The sequence below is a fragment of the Aotus nancymaae genome, unplaced genomic scaffold, assembly GCF_030222135.1.
Source record: "Aotus nancymaae isolate 86718 unplaced genomic scaffold, 86718_ANA_hifiasm-v0.15.2.pri h1tg000006l, whole genome shotgun sequence".
In the NCBI taxonomy this organism is placed as follows: domain Eukaryota; kingdom Metazoa; phylum Chordata; class Mammalia; order Primates; family Aotidae; genus Aotus; species Aotus nancymaae.
In genome coordinates this window covers 41,184,605-41,208,428 of record NW_026988417.1, presented here as the reverse complement: position 1 = coordinate 41,208,428, position 23,824 = coordinate 41,184,605, and the positions used below count along the sequence as shown (strand labels likewise).

Genomic DNA, 23,824 nt, shown 5'->3' with positions numbered 1-23,824 from the left:
TGTAAATGTTGATTTGAGGGAGAATCTTAAATTTCAAGCTCATAGTAGCCATTGAATCAGCACCAAATATTATGTACAAAGAAGCTAGGGGGCCATTGATATTTACAAATGTTTGCCCACACACAAACTTACTAACATAAACTTCTCATTGTGCAGTATTGCTAATTGCAGATGCATTTAGAAGTACAACCTTTGAGCCAAATCATGTCCCTTAGATGAACTTGGTATGCAGGGCACTTTGGCTTTCTTCAGACGAACAAAGGTTAGACTGTGTCTTCATAGATTAGAGAGGCCATAATTGAAAGTTTCTTTTAAAATCCCTTATATTTCCATCATACCTTAAGAAATCTGAAAGAGCTTTTTAGAATGAATTATAATAGTTCACAGTTGCCTTCATGAAAAATAGCCCCATCACCCTAAGTATCCCAAATATGTATTTACATAATCCACATCTCAGGTCAAATGTGAAAATACAATAGAGAGCATTAATGTCTGTTTTGTCAATTTGTGTATACTCACTAGAAAAGAATAAACTTCACTTCATGTGAAGATGCTCAGTTCTTTTAAAGTTTGCATGCATCATTGATCTGGCTCTTCATTTGGAGCAAATGATCAAAATTATTCCGTAAATATGTGTAGCAAAGCAAGTAAGAATTTCAAATTTAACTCTGATTTCTCTTTTGTTATTGTTGTGGTTAATATGTGTTACAGCCCTAATACAATTTGGACTTATTTTTAATGTGCTATTGCAACTTTGTTTTCTTTTCCATCTCATAAAGCAGACATTAGTTTGTATACATGCTCAATCATTCCCTTCCACTATAAAAAGGAAGATCAGTGCGGGTACAGAACCTGTTCATAGGGAGGCCATCCTGGGTACATATTGATAAATGGTGAATTTGTAGCAATTCATGCTTCCATAATGAGGTTAAATGAAACGTGAAGTGTAGCAAATTCCCTGCAACTGTGATCCAAAAATTCACTTGAGCCGCATGTCAAGACCGCTCTCCTCTAACAGTTTTGTCGTTGTCGTTGTTGTTAGGTTTTGTTTTTGTATTCGTGCTTATGTAATCTCATTGCTGGGCCAGCCTTTGTACTCTCTCAGATCCATTTGATTTCTCATTATACTTCAGGTCTGCTTTTTAAAAACAATAACGTAGGTACTGTTATTTACTGATAGTCACTTTAACTTTTCTTTTGTTTTAAACATGCTAGAGAAAAATTTGTCCGTTATGTCCTTCAATTTTGTTTCCAAGGCTAAGATTTCTGTTTTAAAGAACATACTCTGGCCAAGATAGGATTTTATCAATGAATAAAATTTAAGTTAAAATATTTTAATATATGAACTCAAATTTAAGATTCCGACGGCGGTAGTTATCAAGTGCTATTAAGAAAACTCATGTACTTTGACCTATTCTACTTTAAGAATTCATCCTAAGGAAAAAGAAATATGTTTGGTTTCAGTTCAGAATTATTTATAATAGCAAACAACTGGAAGCAAGCTAAATGTCTAAAATAGCTATATCCACATTGTAGAGGTTATACATTCATTAACATCATTTTAAAGGATACGTGACAACTTAAGAAAATGAATATTACCTAATATTAAGAGGGAGGAGCAGAATATGATACTCTCTCTATGCAGGTTTCTAGTAAAGTAAATTTGTGAATTTAAATGAATTATACAACCAATGCAGAAGAAGATAGTGATTGTATTATTGCAGGAAATTATTTCCTAAATAAACAAGTGTTACTTTTATAATTTTAAAAAGCAGTCTTTAAATAACTACATCCTGATATTTTAAAACAGAATTAAAGCTGTAAAAATTTAATGGCATATAAATATATTCCCTAAAATAACTGTTAAGAAAAACCAGATTGTTTCTTATTTTTAAATCTGTGATTGCCTGTTCATATATTTCTTTTTTGATTCAGCAAGCAGGACCAATTCTGACATAAATAACAAATACCCTATGAAAGCATCTCTTTGAATCAGAAAGTAAAGCAAAGAAATGTCATTTTCAAAAGAGTCATGAGTATAATATGTTAATGCTGCTGTTATGCAGCAATTGAGTGTACAGCAGATTCTAAGCAATGCCTTTATGTTTTTATATTCTAATTTCGGGGGTTTGGGTTTTTTTTTCCCCCCTAGATCTGGTTTGCCTTTGTTAATGGCTTTTCTGGACAGATCCTCTTTGAAAGATGGTGTATAGGTCTTTATAATGTGGTAAGTATAGGACATTTGATAATTCCTGTTTTATTGAATACTTGGAGATAAAGGTTCACCCTGCATTTGGCTGCTTGACATAATGACCAGTGTTTGTGCTTTAGATGTTTACAGCAATGCCTCCTTTAACTCTTGGAATATTTGAGAGATCATGCAGAAAAGAGAATATGTTGAAGTACCCTGAATTATACAAAACATCTCAGAATGCCCTGGACTTCAACACCAAGGTAGGATGCAGTGCCTGCCTGGGACATATTTGGGAGGGGGTCTGTTTTTACTGCCCTCATTACATGGGGTATGTGGTTTTCCAAGGCCAAGGATACACTAGCCTCAGACAACTCCAGGGTATCGACTATTGCAATTCCTATTTCTTAAGGTTCTGATCCAGGCAGAGAAGGTTTTTTTGTTGGTTGGTTGAGTTTGGGGGTTTTTTTGTGTTATACGATTAAAATGTAACCACATTCACTTGGGTTTGCAAGGCAGCAATAAAGCTGGTCTGACCTATAAAATCATTGTGCTTTTGGTTCTCTGGCCTTCTGTCTTTGCAGTGTTGTGGGGACATGCTCACTCCTCACAGGGGCTAGTCATCTAGGACTGGTAAGGACTGGCTTTATGTGTGTAAAGGGGTGAGAGATATTTAATTGCTCCTTAACTAATTTTCCATTTTGTGAAATAACTTTGTCCTCGTTAGAATTTTAGATTGATTGTGTCAGGCATTAAATTACAGTCTCTGAGAAACAGTACTCAGTATTTCCAAGCCACATAAAATTAAAAATACAAGATAAACTATCCAATAGTTTATCTAAAATCATGTTCTGGGTATAATCCAATAGTATTTATCCCAGCCACACACACACACACACACACACAAAAAAAAAAAAAATTCATTTCTGTATAGTTTACTTTCCTGCAAGTATGTATTCTAAAGTGTTTCCACTGGTATTGTTAATAATTCAAGTTCCTGTTTAATGTGAGTGAGGAGGAAAAAATTTAATATTACGACAAACAAGGAGGTCTCATTTTGAAACTAACATTTGTATATTTTTTTAGTGTTATGAAAGCAACAAATAAAATACACCTTCGCAGAATTGTTTCTGTTTAATATAGTGCATGTTTATTAGCATGTTGCTGATAATTATATGTAATCTTAACTCAGTGTCTTGAATTTAGGACAGTTAATGTAGGATATTTTAGTTAGAAATTCATAAAGCTTTCCAGTGGCATTTTCCGCATGCCAAGAGAATAAAGTGAAACAGGTGTTTTAGTGCCTCCAACCTCACACCATAAATGATAGTGCTAGGTTTATGGGCAAGACGTTATTCCTTCTTCTGAGACGTGATCTTCCTTAACACACCATGCCTATGTATCCAGCTGTACACATGCATACAGCTTGATGGGACTATTTTAAATAAATGAATTTTGTTAACTCACACCGTGCCTATGTATCCAGCTATACACGTGCATACAGCTTGATGGCACTGTTTTAAATAAATGAATTTGGTTAACTCAGAACAGACCAACTGAAGGATTTTTTTAACTTATGCCATTGGTTCTGAAAAGTATTTTTATTGGACTCTTTTAAAACTAATACTATTTATAATATGCAATATCTATGCTTTTATTTTTAAATGTTTTACTTTTGGATTTTTAAATTTATTTATGATGCCCAGTTTGCACTAAATTTCGTGACATTGCTATAATGTTTTTCATTACCTATGGTGGGCATTCGCAAATGATGGCAAGCCACAATCGGGGCAGGTACAATGGCCTATGGCCTCTGGTTTCCCTGAAAAGGTGATCTGAGAGCAGCTGAGGAAGTTCCAGGCCTACTGGTATACTAGCAATAATTCTCACTGACCAACCTTAGCCACAGGTCTCATCTACCATAGTGTGGGCTCCAGGGTACTGTCTCTGAAGTTAACTTCCAGCCACAAATTTGGCCATGTCATTCTTGCATAAAAACATAAATTGATCCTCACAGATTACTCAAAATCATTCCTGCAAAGGCACATTCTTCTGTACATGGCAACTTGGACACAGTTTTGTGGCCAGGAAAAGAGTATAGCAGGTAGTATACTGTTTTAATGTGGGAGCATCATTCCTTGTACCTTTTATTGTTGAAAAAAGTCTTTCATTGTCTGTAGAGCCCAGGCATTCAGAAAAGTCATCAGATCAACCCAAATGGGTTATACAATTTTATATCCATTTGAATATTTATAGCTTATATACATGAGTTGCCAACCGTGTTTTATAGGGTTTATGGATTTTTCTAATGATTTCAGTGAAAAGTCTTTGATTCAATCTCATGTAAGTGTTTGAAAATTCAGGGACAAATGGCTACAAAATGCATAGTTGTATGCACAGTGGTTGCTGGGGGTTCCAAGTGCGGCAGCATTGTTGCCTGAATGATGATGCTTACGTTTGTTATGGTAAAAAGGGTCGGAGGTTCTGAGGTCGTGACAGGGGTTAAAGGATTAGCATGTGACAATAAGTATCAGTCAGGAAAATGGAAAACTAGAACTAATTTTTCTTGCACCCACCTGTGCTTTCTGTCAAATAAAAACTTGTGGTAATGACATAGTGAGGAGAAGAGACAAAGGTTAATGAGTAACACAAGTTCAAATGTGTAATGTATTGGAGCGTAAATTGGATCATACAATCCAGTGTGGCTGGGAGAACTAACAAAAGAGATTGAGCTCACAGTGGAAAATTTTGGGAGGCAGGCAACTTAATTTCTGTTGTTTGAACAGCTTAAAACTATTAATACATGCCAATTTTATTTAGCATAAGTTTTGTTTGCAAGAAGCACTTTTAAATGCCAAAACTACAACTGTTCAGAGGGGCCATAGGAATTCTAAACAGTTTTTCTATAACTTAATCTTTCACATCCATGTTACAAAGAAAGTACCAGTGATACTTGCTCTCTTGTTCTTAAAATACAATAGACGTAAAAAGTAGTAACTATTATACGATGTTAAAATGATGCAAAACTTGGTATTAACAGGTGTTTAAAAATTGTGAAAGCCTTCAGTAAACTCAGTTATAGTCACAGTGCTTTATTCGTATGATTATATAATTTAAATGTTATACTGGCTATAACAAGTATATATCTTGATACTCTGCAGAGTATAGTATAGAGTATCTTTATGTCTCTTGATAAGAGAAAGCATTACATCTTTAGCATTGGAAAGTTTACAGTTGTATGTGGGGAAGAGAAAAGGATTTCCCCAAATTATAATTTTTTTTTAAAGTCTATTCTTTTGGAATTATGAAAATAGTCCCACTTTAGGAATTTTAGAATCTACAATTTTTATTTTAAATTTTCTTTTTCAGGCAGAAATATAAATTTGGTTTTTGAGAAGTAGAAAAAATTTCAAGTGAAGCTGAAAAAACATTTTGAGAAACATAAAAATAAATAAATGACCCATGAAAGTCTAAGAGGCAGAAAGTGTCTGTCAGTTCTATTAATTCACAGCGGTGGCCCAACAGAAACACGTTTTGTGAATCTAGCTCATAGATAAAAAGAAAGGTCAGAGTTCACAGAGCTAGTTTATCGCAAATGGTTCTCATGGATTTTTGTTTTCCCTCAGGTTTTCTGGGTTCATTGTTTAAATGGCCTCTTCCACTCAGTTATTCTGTTTTGGTTTCCACTAAAAGCCCTTCAGTATGGTAAGTAGAAGAGATATGAATGCAAAGAGATGACTTTCTACTTTTTTAGAAAAATAACTTATTGTCAATGTATGTTAAGAAGTATAGCAGTTTCATTGTATGGTGTTTCTCTTAACCTAAAATTCATGCATCCAAAAATTGTACACACTTTAAAGAGTTTTATTATTCCTTTGGGAGCAAAGTGATTTAATATATGCAAAGCCTTTCTTCTTTACTTCTCATGTTTTGCAAACTTGCAGAGAGTTAAATTTTAGGGCTTTTTCCCCTCCTCTGTTGATGTATAGTTTGAGGACAATAAGTGCTAATATTTTATGTAGCCTATTTATTATACCTATGAGGCTTGTATCAAGCTCTTTATACTGAACCTAATCAGACATGCTAGTATTTTCAAGTAAACTTGAACGAATGTTTTGGATGAGGTTTTTAATATGTTTTCATGTTCATCTTGGAGTGTTAGCTTTTACTCTGCTCATTTTGAGGGGAGTGATTTTATTCTCTCAGTTTGGAGAGAGAGGATCATGGTACATTTCCTATACACATAAAAGTGATTAAATACCTACTTTAGAAAAGAGATCCCTGTGATTCTTAAGCTGGTGATGCTGTGTCTTGGAGCAGACTTTGCCTTGAGATCCTGGGGAAGACGCCAACTATTCAGGGTGCTTGCTTCAAAACTGCTATAACCAAAAACACAACACCTAGTACACCCAAGGAATTGTCAGTCCTTTATAAGTACAGGCCATACCTATTGTCTTTCAGTTAGTGGTTGCCAATAGAAGAGAGTGCTGCCTGCTGCTGCCCACTACTGATCTCTTCTCCATAGGTAGCCAGAGTGATCCCTGCAAAACATGAATCAGGCAGGTACCTCCCTCCTCAGAAGTCCATAAAGACTTAGCATACTTAGAACAAAATCCTCCACGTTCAAACTATTCCCTATTTACAGATATTCAAGTTGGCTCTCTCCCCGTATACCTCAGATCTGTGCTCAAGAAGCCTTCCCAGATCATCCTGTCCAAAAGAGCAACCGCCACCTGCCCCCACTGCTCCTAGGCTCTATTCCTTTGTCAGCCTGTATGTCTTCATAGTACTTGTCAATCAAGTTTTGATATGTTTGTTTCTTTGGTATGGTCTTTCTCTCTTTTAGAGTTGAAGCTTCAGAAGGGTAGGTAATTAGTAATTTAGTTGTATTCACAGTGCTTAAAACAGTGTGTAACTTGTAGTGGGCACTTAGTAAATTGCGAATGAATTACCAAGGTCATGTGGCATAAGCAAGGTGAGTATTAGAAAGAAGCCAGTGGTTTCATGTTCTAGCTAAGATTTTAACCTTCTTTCTTTATTAATTGTTCAGTAAATTACAATAGTAAATACTTTTCAATGTCTAGGCTGTGGAATGAGCATGGTAAGAATATTTAGTGAAAGTGTAGAATATTGACCCAGGAGACCAGGAGAATCACAGTGAGTTAGTTTGCTTGCTTGCTTGGTGTTGAGGTATAATTCACATATCATAAAAGTTAACTCTTTTAAAGTGTACAATTCAGTGGTTTTTTAATATATTCACAGAATTGTGCAAATGTCACCACAATCTAATGCCAGAACATTGATTTCACCGAATAGAGAAACCCCATACCCACTGGCAATCCCTCCCTGTTTCTCCACACCTTCCCCACCAGGCCCTGGCAGCTAATTATATTTGTTTCATCTCTGTGGATTTGCCTATTGTAGACATTTTGTATAAATGGAATTATTATGTGACCTTGGTTCATCCATGTTGCAACTGGAATCAATAATTCCTTTCTCTTTATGGATGAATAATATTCCATGGTATAGATACACCACATTTTTTAATGTGTTCATCAGTTGATGGACCTTTAGATTGTTTCCACTTTTTGGAGCAACAGGATATGGAAGTCCAGGGTAAAATTCAAGGTACCCTGACCTTAGACAAGCTCTCCAGGTAAAATTTATTTTCAAAATACAAAATCCATATAGATTTGAAAGATGAAGCATGCCCATCTACTGAACTGCTGTTTCAACCTTCTAAATTAGGAAAAAGGAAATTGAATATCAAAAGTCGCTTAAACCAGATAGCATCTGAAACACCTTAATAATGATAAGGTTTGAAAGGAATTCCCAAGTGGCTTCATTTTCCAGAGAAGCAGTTCCTAGATCCATCATTGCATTTCTCTGGAAAGCGACACAGCCATCTAGCTTCAGTAAAGGCAGTTTCACGGGAGTGCTGCTTGTAGAGATCAAAACTAGCCAAGACTAGGTAACACTTGCTTTCTTTTTTTAAGGGATGTATTGACATTTAGCATGAACTGTTTTATCATTTTGAGGTTTAGTGTTTTGTAGTTGTTTGGCCTTGTTTTCATTTTTAAATAAGGAGTGTTTTAGGGGGAAAGGGCTCTTTTGTTTTTTGGTTTCTGAAAGGATGAGGATGCTGAGGAACTTCACACATGCTATGTAATATGTAGCCGTATATTTATTTATTCATTTGCCTCAGCAGTTCTGAAAGAGTAGTCTGTAGACCCTAGGAATACCCCAGACCTTTTTGTCATGCACAAACAGTGGTACCACTGTGCAAACTAGTCATTATATTCTCCACGGTCATGCACCAGGTTTCACTTAAGAATGTGCATGAAGACACTGTAAAACTAATGCTTTTATTAAAACTTGAAGTATCTTAATAATATTCTGTGTAAGAAAATGGGAAATATTAACATATATATAAAGCACTTCTGCATACCAAAGTGCAGTGATTGTCTCAAGGTATGGTGCATTCTGGATTGAACCAGAGGTTGCAGAATCATGCATGAGTAAAAGATCCATTCAAAATGCAAAGTAGGCTGAGCACAGTGGCTCACGCCTGTAATCCCAGCACTTTGGGAGGCCAAGGCGGGTGGATCACTTGAGGTCAGGAGTTCAAGAGCAGCCTGGCCAACATGGCAAAACTCCATCTCTACTAAAAATGCAAAAATTAGCTGAGTATGGTGGCATATACCTGTTGTCCCAGCTACTCAGGAGGCTGAGGCAGGAAAATCTCTCGAACCCAGGAGGCAGAGGTTGCAGTGAGCTAAGATTGCTCCACTGCACTCCAGCCTGGGTGACAGAACAAGAGTCCATCTCAAAAACGAAACAAAACAAAAACAAAGTACAAAGTAGACCAATGGATTTTAATGCAATAAAGTACAGAAAGTTCATTGATGTAGTTTCAGATTCCACACTGGCAACCAACCTTTAAGAAACTATCTCTACCTCTTTAAGAAACGACTTGTTGGCCAGGCGCAGTAGCTCACACCTGTAATCCCAGCACTTTGGGAGGCTGAGGCGGGTGGATCACTTGAGGTCAGGAGTTTGAGATCAGCCTGGCCAACATGGTGAAACTCTGTACTAAAAATACAAAAATTAGCTGGACGTGGTGATGTGCTCCTGTAACCCCAACTACTCGGGAGGCTGAGGCAGGAGAATTGCTTGAACCTGGGAGGCAGAGGTTGCCGTAAGCTGAGGACACATCACTGCACTCCAGCCTGGGTGACAGAGTGAGACTCCATCTCAAAAAAAAAAAAAGTGAAAAAGAAAAGATGAAGAAACTGCTTGTTGAGTTTTGATGTAGTATCAAAGACTATCCACAATTATTGGAAAAGATTATTAAAATACTCTTCCCCTGTATAACTCTATATCTCTGTGCAGCTGGATTTCCCTTTTATATTTCAACCAAAACAACATGAGAATCTGGCTGTTTTCTATTAAGCCAGAAATAAAAGAAATTGTAAAAATGTAAAACAATACCAGTTTTCTCACTTATTTTTATGTTTGCTTTGGAAAATAGTTATTTTTCAGAAAACCTGTCATTTATGTTACCATGTATTGAGTTTTATTTGTATAATAAATCAGTATATAATTTTTATTTTTCTGTTTTAATTTCTAATTTGGTAAATGTTGATAGACATGAACCACATGAAAGCTTTTTGAGGCCCTCAATAATTTTTTAGTGTAAAGGGATCCATAGACCAGGAAGCATGAGAATGAGTGACTTACCCAAATTATTCAAATGCTAACCATGCCTTCCACCTGATACTGCTTGGTGCTTTACATACATAACTTCATTATAACTTCAAAACCCTCTCAGGGTAAATAGCTTCACTCTTTTTAGCTAAACTGAGTTCCATAGGGTTTGATTATAAGTAGCCCAAGATGACACAACTGTTAATAGTAATAGAACTAAGCTTCAGTGTCTCCACAGCCCACCAGTGCCACTCTGTGTTTCATCCCATACTTTATTCTAATAAATTTTGCCCTTTTATATTTGACTCTGAATAAACATTGAATATGTGCATATATTATTGCATTACACATACCATGGATTTTAAATTTTTCAATGGCATCAATGATTTAATTATTAAGCTACTACTTATTTTCACTTGATTTTATCAGTACTAGAAATTTTTGTACATCAGCACCACTTCCTTCATCTAAAGCCACGTTTGAAGGTGTCCAGGTGAGGCAGCTCACTCCCGTAATGCCAGCACTTTGGGAGGCCGAGGACAGCAGATCACTTGAGGCCAGGAGTTTGAGACCAGCCTGGCCAATGTGGAGAAACCCCATCTCTACTAAAAATAACAAAATTAGCTGGGCATGGGGACACGCACACCTATAATCCCAGCTACTCCAGAGGCTGAGGCACAAGAATTACTTGAACCTAGCGGGCGGAGGTTACAGTGAGCCAAGATCACACCACTGTACTCCAACCTGGGCGACAGAGTAAGACTGTCTAAAAAAATCAATAAATAGAAAGCCATGTTTGTTAGTCATCGCTAGAATAACAAAATACTTTAAAATATTCCCCTACCTTCAGCCAGACCCTCAAAGAGCCACATGCCTGAAATCACACTGGTGTTCCCTGGCCCTCTGTGAGTTGCTTTTATGAATCCCTTTTGGCCCAATGCCAACAACTTTATTGAGAGATAGCAAGAAGATTCCCTATGACTCTCATCCATATTGTTGAGTTCTTTATTACTGTCCAGAATGCCCTTTACTGCTTTGTTTGAACAATTTGCTTGTTTGTTTTTAATCTGGTGGACTCTGAAAATTCCTTAACAAGTCAGGTTTCCTTCTTCAATGTTGGCTTTTGTGGCCTATCTTTATAGCAGCTTTTGTTAGCACTTTCTTAGTGTTTGGGTTTTTTTTGTAATTAATCTCATTTCTGGCTCCATTGTGTGTCTCTTGGTTTCCCTTCCTTCATTCAAACTTTCTGAATGCGTTTATCTTTGAAAAGATTCTGAAAGAATCTCATTTTCCTTTCTGATAGGCCTCTCTCCTTTTCGCACAGGTACTGCATTTGGAAATGGGAAAACCTCGGATTATCTGCTGCTGGGAAACTTTGTGTACACTGTGAGTGCAGGATGTTTGTCTTGTTTACCTATAAAATTAAAGCCTTTCATCTGTGCTTATTTTATTTTTAAATTTAAATGTAAGATGTAAAATGTGTGTTTCTGAATTTAAGAGTTGTTTACAGTTTCCTTTAAAACTGAAATAAGACCCAGCACTTATAACTAGGATTTATTTCATTTTTGAAAAATAATGAAATAAAATAACTAAATAATAGGAAGTCAATACTCTTAAGTAGCAGAAGAATTGAGGTTTTAACAAATCTGGCGGGGGCTGGGGGGTCTCCTTTCTATTGGCATCAACTCACCAACCAAAGTAGTAAAAGAAAAGCAAAAATATGTTTCCAGGGGCTTGTTCTCATACAACATGAATGCGAAAGCAGAGCAGTGGGTAGAAATAAATCTGTATTTATCATGGTATACATCATGGATGTCTCCTGGGGACACTAAAGTACCCAGGTCTCAGGAGTATTTTTCTTTAATAAATGTATCTCTTCTTCTTCTTCTTTTTTTTTTTTTTTTGAGAGGGAGTTTGATTCTTGTCACCCAGGCTGGAATGCAATGGCGCAATGTCAGCTCACTGCAGCCTCTGCCTCCTGAGTTCACATGTTTCTCCTGCCTCAGCCTTCTGAGTAGCTGGGATTACAGACACACAGGACCACGCCTGGCTAATTTTTATATTTTTAATAGAGACAAGGTTTTACCATGTTGCCCAGGCTGGTCTCGAACTCCTGACCTCAGGTGATCCACCCACCTTGGCCTCCCAAAGTGCTGGGATTACAGATGTGAGCCACCACACCCAGCCCGAATCTCTTCTTTTAGAATTTTTGGATCACATAAATTAATTTTTACATTTTAATAAGTTTTATTTCTACAAATATTCTAAATTGCCATTAGCTGCCCTGCTGAGAAAGCTCAGTCGTTCTTACTGGAAGTGTCTAAGCACATGCTGTGTGCAAACCCTTACTGTGCCTTAAAGTAGGACTGGGCACTTAAAGCATTTATTGACCAAGTGCTAGCAAACGTCACTTCCATCACCACAATTATCAAAAGTGCCTAGAGGTTCCTTGACTACTAACAATATTTAAGATTGTATTATTATAAATAAGTAATATTCCATGTTGATCACTGTTCTGAGTGTTTTACAGAGTTTTACTCTCAAAAAAAGAAAGAAAAATGTAAGATTGGTAAGCTTTATCAGTCCCAGTTTACACACATATAGGAGTTGAGACACAGAGAGGCGACGTAACTTGCTTTGTTCGTTAACCACAATAGCTAAGTGATAAAGTTCTGGACACAGATAATCTGACTCCACGGCAAGTGCACTTCATAATTATGTTCTACTATGGAAAACACAGAGCAGTTAATCCAAACCCAGTTTTCTTTTGCAGAATGACTAGCATAAGCCCCAGAGATGGGTGCATATATCATGGAGGAACGACAGTCTCATATCCTACTTAGCAAGGTCTTAAGTAAAGTTCCAGAGGAAGCATTTAGATTTCTAAATATCTGGTTATTTTATTTGTTAAAATTTGTCTTTGAAATTCAGAAAGTTGGACTTTTGTATGAAGGGTGATTTAAAATAAAGGTAAAGCAAGCTTGAAAACTCAAATTAACTCCAGGCATGTGCTGTCGCTGTTCATGAATTGTACAGAAAAAATAGGCAGACACATACAGAGGAGCTTGTGGATGGAGGGTCAGGCTGTGCAGGTGAGGGAGAGGCAAGGAAGCCGGAAGTGCGATGCTGCTGTGGGCACCTCTGACCTATCACAGTCCTATCAGCTGCCCAGCTCATTCACCTGTTTGGTAGTTGGACATACAAAGCAAGCAGCAGTCTCCTAGTCCCATGGTTAGGTTCAGAGATGTCTGTTCTTTATAACTCTTTCAGTCATTTGATGAACTATCATGTTTATGAGATAAAATAACATTTTCCCCTTCTGTTTTAGTTTGTGGTGATAACTGTGTGTTTGAAAGCTGGATTGGAAACGTCATATTGGACATGGGTAAGAAAATACCTAACCACAACCAAGAAATGTCACATTTACTTATGCATTATCTCCAGTTTTGGTGTTCGTCACTGTAACCTGATATATCCCAGGTTGATATATCCTAGTCCACAGGATTTTTGTTGTTTTCTTTTTTTTTTTTTGAGACAGAGTCTCGCTCTTTCGCCAGGCTGGAGTGCAGTGGCGCGATCCCGGCTCACTGCAACTTCCATTTTCCAGTTTCAAGCAATTATTCTGCCTCAGCCTCCCTGGTAGCTGGGACTGTAGGCACACACCACCATGTCCTGCTAATTTTTTTGTATTTTTAGTAGAGACAGGGTTTCACTATGTTGGCCAGGGTGGTCTCAATATCTTGACCTCGTGATCTGCCCCCATCGACCTCCCAGAGTGCTGGGATTACAGGCGTAAGTTGTTGTTGTTGTTGTTGTTGTTGTTGTTGTGAGGTCTCACTCTGTTGCCAAGCTATAGTGCAGTGGCATGATCTTGACTAACTGCAGTCTCTGCCTCATGGGTTCAAGCGATTCTCCTGCCTCAGCCTCCTGAGTAGCTGGGACTACCGGCATGTGCCACCATGCTCAGCTAATTTTTGTATTTTTAGTAGAAACGGGGTTTCACCATGTTGACCAAGATGGTCTTAATCTCTTGACCTCGTGATCCACCCACCTCGGCCTCCCAAAGGCTTGGGATTACAGGCGTGAGCCACCATGTCCAGCCAGTCCACAGGTTTTTAATTGTGGAGTGTCAGGGATAGGGAAAGGAGAACTGGAGGGTTTAGTTGGGAAATACTGAGTTAAACAAACTTAAACAAGTGCATTACCACAAGACTTCTCAGAGCCTTTAATGTATTGTCGTATATTATGAGTATCCCAGGAAGTGGCGAGACTTCAAACTTAAAGACTGCAGTTCTTTTCTTAGAGGTGTCACAGGACTGGTGTTCTGCAGAAAACCACTGGGAAGTGATTCTGAAAACTGAAAATACTAATGAAAGATTTGTCCTCAGATGTTTCTAAATACTCAGTCTTCTTCCATTTTAGATACGATAGTTTTGCAGTATACCCTCATCCAGTAGAGACCCAGGAAACAAAAAGAAATTAAAGTTTGATGTCCCTGGGAAAGATTGGCACGAGGCATTTGGATTTAACAGTCATCAGCCTGCATATAATATTCTCACAAGGGTCTGACGTCTTTTGGTGACAGCATACAGACCAAGAGTAAGGCAGGCTTCCAAATGGTCAGGGATAAAAAAGGTAAGAGTAAGAGGGGAAAGCTACCAAAGAAGCTAGAGGAGGGACAGTTCTAAATTCCAGTACCACAAATATCACAACTGTTGTGGAAGAGATTAGCACTTAAATATCCAATCAAAAAACACACAATTATGTAGAAATTCCTACAGATAACATTTTATGGATATAATAAAAAGTTAATAAGGGAATTTGAGAGGGTTTTATTAGTATTTGTTTACTTGGTCTACATAAAATTTTTTAACTCAGATTTCCTTGCTCTGCAGTTCAGCCACATAGCTATATGGGGGAGCATCGCACTCTGGGTGGTGTTTTTTGGAATCTACTCATCTCTGTGGCCTGCCGTTCCGATGGCCCCTGATATGTCAGGAGAGGTAATGTGTGCTAATAACTCACCAATCCAACAAAACCTTGAAAATGGTATTTTAGTGAACCTTAATCAGCATAATTTTCCATCTTGTTGATTTATATTAAAATAGTATTTGACCATTTAAAAGCTTTTCTTAAATTCCACGGTTTTGAGTGATTAATCTTGAGAGAATATTTTTTAAACTTGAACATTTTACTTAAATCTGACTTATCCTTTCATAAACATAGCCAGGACAATAAAATATGGTTGTTGGGAGCTTGAATCTCGTTGAGAATATCCATATAGAAGATGCCATTTTTAAATTACCCCATAAGGCCACATATACATTTTAATAAAAGATTTGGGGAAATGGTGAGTTTCTGTCTTGGGACAGTCTATCATTTCTTCTGTTATCTCTTATTCTAGAGGAAAGTCTGCTGTCACTAGATTAAATGCACTTTTTAGGTTGTCCTAATGACATCAGTTTGGTTTTCATTTTGAAAGAATTAGGGCATCTGACATTTCAGCCTTATCATAGTCCATTTTCAATTCTGTCTTTCAGTTTCTTGTTACACTGGTAGGAATTGAGTTATTAGGTGTTCATGGGGGAGTGTCAAAAGATCTCCATTCCTTCTGAAGAGACTCCAGCAGTAGGAGGGTTTATGATTTCAATTGCAGGAAATTTGACATAAAATGTATAAAAGAAAATGTGGAAAACATTTTGGGATTTCCTGTGACCTCACAGTAACTTGCAAATCAAGGTAATGTGAGCTCCGTGACAGTACATTGTTTTACCGCAGTCACAGGAACCCTTTCCAGTGGTTTTCATGTATTTGTTGCCCGTAAGTACTGCCTGAGTACCTTTCACTTTTGACAGTCTGGTTTATAGATCATTTTCATGAAATTTTATCTGACAGCATCCTGCTTTTTATAAATTAGCAGAATGCAGACACATTTTTAAAATTTTGTGGTTAAATTTATTAGAGAGAGGCATCATATACTATTACAGCAAAACCAGACATATCAAGGAGTATGTACTTCCCTCTACAAAAAGTGAGGGCTTCTTTTGAAACATATGCTGTGAAAACTAGAAATTTAACAACATGTATTCTAAGCAGAACAGGGAGACAGCTGTGAGTGGATCTCCTCTTTATCTTGGTTTCTAAGTCCTTTTCTTGAAATAAAGGAATACAACTGAAGGAAAAAAAAGTGTGTGCATGTGTGTGTATCTGATGATGACATTTGGAAAATTCAGTTCTATTCTTTGTTTTTATTTGATGTGCTCTGTCTCATTGGACCTGCTTTTCCCTTAGGTTGATTTTAACTTGATACCTTTTTCATTAGACATAAGTCTTTGCCTTCCTTTATCTCATTTCTTAATGTTTATTTTATTTTCAAAATGAATAACACAAAAGATTTGAGACCCAGATGGTTTAAGCAAGTATTGCCAATAGGTTTGATGACAAGAACTGAGGTTTTGACCACCTACTTCTAGGACAAGTGTGAAGTTTGACTGGCTTTTTGCCAACCAAATATAATTCTACCCTTGCCTATAGAATTCCCAGTATTACCCAAACACAAAACTTAATATCGTCTCTTGAGACTCATGGTGATACTGTGTTTAATTCAAACTGAAATGAATGTCAGTACTCCATCAAATTTCCGTTCACTTCATATACAGTGGGAAGTGCTAACAGAGGTTCTTTTCTTGTTATTACTACTGCTACTTTGAATATAGCGTTTAAATAGCTGGTGTTCCATTGAAAATATGAAAATGGATTAATTTAGCTGTAGGGTAGACTTTACTAGCATGTCCAAAATGTAAGTCTGTTTTATTTATTCAAATAAAAGAAGAATACTTTAAATTTACATAGTACTTTAGTGCTCCCAAAGCATTTTGGTGTGGGTATGGATGTGGATGTGGTGGGCTATGTGTGTGTGTGTATGTGTGTGTGTGGGTGTGTGTTTCTGTGTGTGTGTGTGTGAAAATGAGCCTCACAACAATGCCAATATAGGGATATAGTGAGAATGCCACTCACATTCTGGAGAGTAAATCATCTCCATTTACTGCTATTGGGCACTAGGCTAATAAGTTCCAAAAAATGCTGTAGCTGTATTCAGTGTTTAACATTTTTATTATAGGTATAGAGTCACTAATTATGTTACATTACAACATAGTTAATTTCAGGAAGAAGTGACTACTCTTAGGTCTACCTTTTTCTAATCTTAAAATTCTTAAGAATATACCCAAATATATATGCATATTTACATACATATATAAATGTGAAATTCATGTATGTGCCATTATTTATATCTATAGGTATACACATAATTGGCCAACTGTCTTAAAGTTTATTCAACTGTTAACTTTCATATATTGTACATTACATATATTATCTATTGCATAGAGTAATATGTTATTATAAGTAATGCCAACATAAGTTAAATATTAGCATCTGCTGCCTTGACATGTTTTATGATATCCACGTAATGAAACACGGCCCAGAGCAGCCGCCAGAACTTGAGGCTGTTCTGCAGGATTCCTGATGCAGAGTGTAGGTAATTTCTGTCACTACCACTAACTGGGTCATAAGTATCTAATCCAAAGACCGTATCCCCAGGATCCCAGTCCTTTCCTGTGTTGATTTGGCAGCAGTTCCTTCCACACTAAATAATTAACTAATTTTGTATGTAAGTATATTTTGGTTGCCCAACAGCTTAAAAAGGGTCTCCAGGATGGTACCTCTTAGAGGTGGAGCAGACAGAGAATAGCAGTCCTGTTCTGCTCTGTGCTGGTTCAGGAGATGTTTTGGAGAGTGAGGTACTGTGTCGTTCTAAAGGGGCATTGACTGAATGGAGGAGGTCTATAAAAAGGCAAACAAGATCTGGGAAGAATAACAGCAATAATTCCTCATGAATATTGAATGCTTACTTTAGCCCAGATAGTTCTGTAAGGACTTTACATATATATATTCATTCAGTCAATCCAACAGCTATTGAGATTTCCTGTGTGTGTAGCACTGTTCTAGGCACTGTGGATTCAGTCCTGAAAGAAACAGAAACCCATGCCCTCCCATAGCTCACTTTTCTAGTGCAAGGGGGCAGACCATAAACACAATGAGTACTATTTAAGTGCCTAGAGAAAAGTACAGCAGTCAAGGGGAACCAAGAGCCATATTTTCAGTTGTGTTTCCTATACAGCCTTGTGGCTTTTACTCATGGTCAGATCAAAAGAACCCTGGAGGAGCTTGAGAGGGAAGTGTCAGGACCTGATTTCTGTTTTCACAGTAGGACTCTGACTCTTGTATTGCAAGCTGCTTAGGAGGTTATTCCAATAAAGCAGGTGAGAGATCATGGTGTGTGGGGCCAGGAGGGCAGCAGTGGTGAGAAGTGGTTGGATTCTGAATATAGTTTGAACAGGGAGCCAATAGGATTGCTGGACAGGTTGGATGTGAGGAGACAGAGGAGAAGTCAGGTGCAGACTCTATTGTGTTTGCCATGAACATCAGGAGAGTGTGCTTGTTGGTAGCTCACATGATCCTCAAAACAAACGAGTTGCCATACTCACCCCTTTACAGGTGTGGAAATTGAGGCACAGAGAAGTTAAAAACCTTGTCTGACTTCCCACTCATAGTGGCAGAGATAAGGTTTCAACTTCGATGTCTGATCACCAGGTCTGCTACCTTAAACGCTGCTCTGTGCTCCTTCTCTGATATTAGTTGCTAAGAGGAATTCGTGGTATTTGCTCTGAAAATTAGAAGTCCAAAGGGACTCTCAGTCCTCGCAGGTATTTCAGGGATTTGTAAAGGAAAAAAAATCTCCGTATTCTGTTTTCTTGACAGCACTACCTCCTCCATGTTTCTTCTCTCTGCCTTTTCCTCTCTATAGACATTGCAGTGGTCTTGTTCTTCCTCAGCCCTTCTTCCACATCAGTGCCGCAATAACTGTTTCAGAATGCCTAAACTTTCTCGAGCATCCACTGTGTCTTCATTTCTTTCCTCATTCACTCAGACCTGGTGGTGTGGGGCCCCTAATGCCCCATAAATGAGTGTTAAGTGATTGGCAAATAACATTTTTTGCTTGCTTATGTGTTTTAGACAAACAAATGAGAAACAGTGAAATAGAGGTTATAGAGAAGCAGTTTTAGCTCAAATAAGTACATCTTTCCAACATCTTGTGTTTTCCAACATATGAAGATTTTCAGCAGCAGAACAGGATGCTGGTCTCATTTAACTAACACTTCCCAGGCCAGGCAGATGAGCTCCCAGCCACTGTGATACTTAATCAGCACTACATTCTATGCCTCTGAGCTTACCTTCCAATTCCTAAGATTGAGATTCTCTTTTATGCCTCTCTTTACTGTGTCCACTTTAGAGAAATATCTTAAAAGGACACAGACTATTTTGCTCTAGTTAACAAGATCTCAGGGTGCAAATTATACAAATTCAGCAACTTACAGGTACAGGTCTCATGCTTCTATATTCAGCTTGACGCAGATTCACACAGAAATTGGAACTTTATAGTCATTTCCAATTTATATTCTTGGGTCATCTTTGCAGCAGAGACAGAGCCATTTCTCTCAACGTGTTGAAGGAAAATCCTTGCTCCCTAAGTTGGAGAGGGAAGGGAGCCAAATTTATTGTGTCCTACTAAGTTCTTCAGGCACTGTGTTTGATGCTAGACATTCCTTGTTTTTGTTAAACTCATGTTTCAAATCTGTGTAGTAAGCAAAAAAATAGTTAGTGACCCAGAGACTTTAACCCAAGTGATTCTTTTCAAGTCCCATTGGTTTCTGCTAACATCCTGAGGAATTTAATACCTTCTTTTTGGATCTCATGGCTGTTCCTGACACTCAGGTGATAACTCTTTTTGTCTTGTAGCCATCCTCCTTGCATTCAATCCATCTGCTATTTCCCCGCTTTTTGCAGGGCCCTGAACAATTTCCTTAAGCTAGCCAGATATGAAAGTGCTCCTGTCTCTTCCCCTTCTCAACACCCACATGACTCCCTCAACCTATTTAGAGAATTTCATCTCACTTCATATCCTAGCCTCTTGCCTCTTCTTAACAGCAATATTAGCATAAATATCCATTTCATTAAAAATTTTAAAAACAACTAAATAGTTTGTTTATAAACATTCAGTCCTGAATGAAACAGAAACTCATGCCCTCCCATGGCTCACTTTTCTAGTGCAAGGAGGCAGACCATAAATACAATGAGTTATAAACTATGGACATATTTCGTTAAATAGAAAACTCAGTCATCCTACATCATTAGAAAATGAATGGTTGCCACCCAGCTATACTAGGCCCCATTTATGAAGGGCCAGTCACTATTAGACACACTTTTCATGTGGTCACTCAGTTAATGTTCACAGCCACACTGTAAGGTACATCCTTTTAGACATTTCACAGACACAAAGTGGTTAAATCACTTTCTGAAGGTCAAACAGCTTCAGAGTGTCTGAACTACAGGGTGAACCCAGCCTGAGTCTGTCCTCTGATGCACCATGCACACTCCTGTCTGTTCCTTTTCCATTCCTTCTCTCATCTTTTCTTTCCCCTTCCCTATGGCTTTTCTCCCAGACTTATCAAATTTAAAGGTTTAATGCCCTTCTAGCATCAGTGCCACCCATCGAAGTACTTAGTTGCATCTGGTGGATGAACTGACCAGTCATCATGTGCATATAATATTTCCATCTTCAGCTTTGTCTCTGCCCAGGAGTTCTTTTCACAGTGTCAGATAGCTTTTTTCCTTTTTGCTTCCACTCATTCTACATGCCTGTAGTGACCAGATATCCCCAAATATCTCAGAGTTTAGTGCAGACTTCAGTGACTGTATCCTCAGCCAAGAGTTGGTTGTTCTGTTGGTGGGCAGGGTGTTCCCATTTGGAAAACATTCCTTCCTAGAGTTCTGCACATTGTTTCCCTATGGTAATTCTACATCTCTACGCATAGTAATGATTAAATGATAATGATTAACAAGTGTCCCAGAATCATAAATTATTGAAATATTTAACTCTTCAAAAGGAATTATGATATCGCGGGTTGGGGCAGTGGGGGTAAGGTAGACAATCGGAAAATGCAACAATAAAATCATTTAGGAAAGGAAAATAGAGAGAAACTAGTGTGACGAACTTGGCTGTGACTTTAAATATGTCGCTGTCTTCCTCTCCTCTCACAAATATGGTTGTGATTTAAGAGGAGACTTTTTTTTTCAGACCTGACTTGTATTTTTTCACACCAGTACAACAATTTATGGGGCAAGGTAGGCCCTGGGGAAAAGTGCTATGTTATATAAACATATGCTGGCCTGCTTTTCCAACTTGTCTAAATGATGTTACTGGATATTTTTTGAATTTCTAGGAGAAAATAGTTTCGCCAATGATTAATAAACCAGATTAAAAAATAAAAAAACCAAGCTACAGCAAGGATCATTTCATATCAGGATTAATAACAGAAGCTTAGTATCAGCAAAACTTTTAAATTTATTGTGGCATTGCAGACAGGCACTGTAAAGTCCTCCCAAGCACCATCTGTTTCTTCTCTCCCTGGCCTAAGGGATCTATAAAACTACTGAAGGAAATTGAAGTTAAGGAACAAGCATGTGTTTTACAGAATTTCAGATCTCTTGATTGAGGTTTGTAAAGGCTTTCTGAAAAACAATAAAAATCTTTGTTGAACCCTTTGGTGTCACTCCTGTAGGAAAGGTATTAATAAACTACGTTAGTGATATGATTTTCCTAAATTGTGCTGTTGCCTATTTTATCCAACATAATAAATTACTTTTCATATGAGGAATTTCCTGGTTAAAATCGTCTTTATTCATCTATCAGCTTTTAATTACCTCCATAGCATGTGGTAATTTATTGGTCTTAAGACCAACCCTTGTTGATGAGGTGGGGCAGTGTTATGATATGATGGAGTTTCATCCGAGATGACTGTTTAGCCAAGTAGTCTAGAGGGAACAAGTACGCAGAGTTCTGTCAGATGTTCTTCAATGAGCCAATGACTGTGAGCCCATCCGGTAAAACTTGCCGTTGGTCACGGTCCTCATGCCCCCAGCAGTAAACAAGACAGGCAGACCTTCACAGTTCTGAAGGCAGCTGGCCAAGAGCCACTTCCAAGCCCATTTTGTGAAGAGAAGTATATATGGAAATGCCAAGAGGGAAAGGGAGACATGGATATGACAAATGTCATCATGAATCAGGACATCTGCACACACTTTACGGTGAGAGCTCTCTTTAGAGCCATTACGAGAACCAGCATTGTGTTTTGTAACCACAGCACCTTTGCCTGCAATATACAGCAAGTGTAGACTGAGTGTCTAATGTGCACCAGGGACTGTGTTAGGCACTGGAGAATGCAAGGATGGAATTGTCCTTGTCTTTAAGGATCCCTTTGCTTAATGGTGGGGCATTGATGTCATAAACCAGAGAGAGGCCATGGTGTACCCACGTGCTACAGTGATGAGCAAGGGATGAAAGCTGAAGGAAGCCTGCTCCTGGTATGGCACAGCTTTAACTGTTCAGCTCTAGAATCAATTCATTGTCACATTCATTTATTCCGTAAGTATGTATTGTGTTGAGGACTTAATTGGTGCCAGGCACTGTTCCTAGATACTAGGTTAATTAGGCAGGATCCCCATTGCCTAATTGAGAGGGCCAGGGAATGGGAAGGAGAAACAGGAACCAAACCAGTTAACAAATAACTAAATGAGGAATAAATAAAGATAAATTGGACAAAGTAATAAGTGATGGGAAGAACACAGAATAGATATGATAGGGGACAGGATTATAATGGGTGTTCTAGGAAGGTCTTTTTGAAGTTGGGACAGTTAAGCTGAAACTCACATGATACAGGAATACTTGGCATACGAAAAAGAGCATTTCACACTCAAGAACAGCAGGTGCCCCTTCTCTAAGGCAGCAATGGGACTTTCCATCCAAAGACAAGGCCTGTGACTCCAGCAGAGAGGGCTGGAGAGAGCACTATGAGGTGGGGTCAGTGAGGTGGGCAGAGGGGTGGTCTGCCCTCTGCCAGGGCGGGATTATATACGAGAAGGTCTCTGCCTGTCTCGTTTACTGTTGGGGGCCTGAGGACCGTGACCAATGGCAGGTTTAACTGGGTGGAATCACAGTCATTGGCTTACTGAAGAACATCTGTCAGAATTTTGCATACTTGTTCCCTCCAGATTACTTGGCTAAGCACAGTCATCTCAGATGAAACTCCATTGTATTATAACACTGCCCCACCTCATCAACAAGGGTTGGTCTTAAGATCAATATATCACCACATGCTATGGAGGTAATTAAAAGCTGATAGATGAATAAAGATGATTTTAACCAGAAAATTCCTCATATAAAAAGTAATTTACTATGTTGGATAAAATAGGTAACAGCACAATTTAGGAAAATCATATCACTAATGTAGTTTATTAATCCCTCCAGGCCCAGCATTCCAGTTCAGGAACCACCACACCTTTTGTTTGAATGACAGGCCAGAAATACTCATAAAAGAAAGTATGAAAGTCGTTGTGCCATCTGTTTCAATAAAGCTCGTAACTGGACATAATTCTTACATTCCATCATATAGTAAGGTAAAGGCATCGTCAGTGGTGTTGAGCTGTTTTGTTCAAAGTTATCACTTAAGCTCCCTAGCATGGATCATCCAAAGCAAGTTACTTTATGACATATTTTTCAGGGTTTAAAAAAGTAACTGTGGATTAAACAAGATAGAAACTTATTTCTCTTCCATGTAAAAGAAGTCATGTGGGAGACAGGCAGTCCAGGACTGGTATGGCATCTGCACAGTCATCAGAGACTAGGTTTCTTGTAACTTACTGTACTGCCAACCTTAGTGTACTTCCTCATGTAGTATACTGCCCACCTTGCTGATACCACCTCATAGGGCTCTCTCCAGCCCTCTCTGAGGCAGTTACGGGCTTTGT

The 23,824-nt window shown here is 38.1% G+C and overlaps 1 protein-coding gene across 9 annotated transcripts in view; it reads left to right on the top strand.

Moving 5' to 3' along the window:
- The window catches only part of ATP8A1 (ATPase phospholipid transporting 8A1), a 241,625-nt gene that overhangs the window by 193,972 nt on the left and 23,829 nt on the right, over positions 1 to 23,824 (top strand). For 8 of the 9 annotated variants that reach the window (XM_064366745.1, XM_012474960.2, XM_012474964.2 and 5 more), the window contains 6 exons: positions 2,153 to 2,227; positions 2,332 to 2,454; positions 5,818 to 5,896; positions 11,223 to 11,284; positions 13,227 to 13,283; positions 14,794 to 14,901. In XM_064366745.1, coding sequence (XP_064222815.1) covers positions 2,153 to 2,227; positions 2,332 to 2,454; positions 5,818 to 5,896; positions 11,223 to 11,284; positions 13,227 to 13,283; positions 14,794 to 14,901 — 504 coding nt within the window. The remainder of the gene's footprint in view (positions 1 to 2,152; positions 2,228 to 2,331; positions 2,455 to 5,817; positions 5,897 to 11,222; positions 11,285 to 13,226; positions 13,284 to 14,793; positions 14,902 to 23,824) is intronic. The other variant, XM_064366750.1, reaches the window with a different exon arrangement.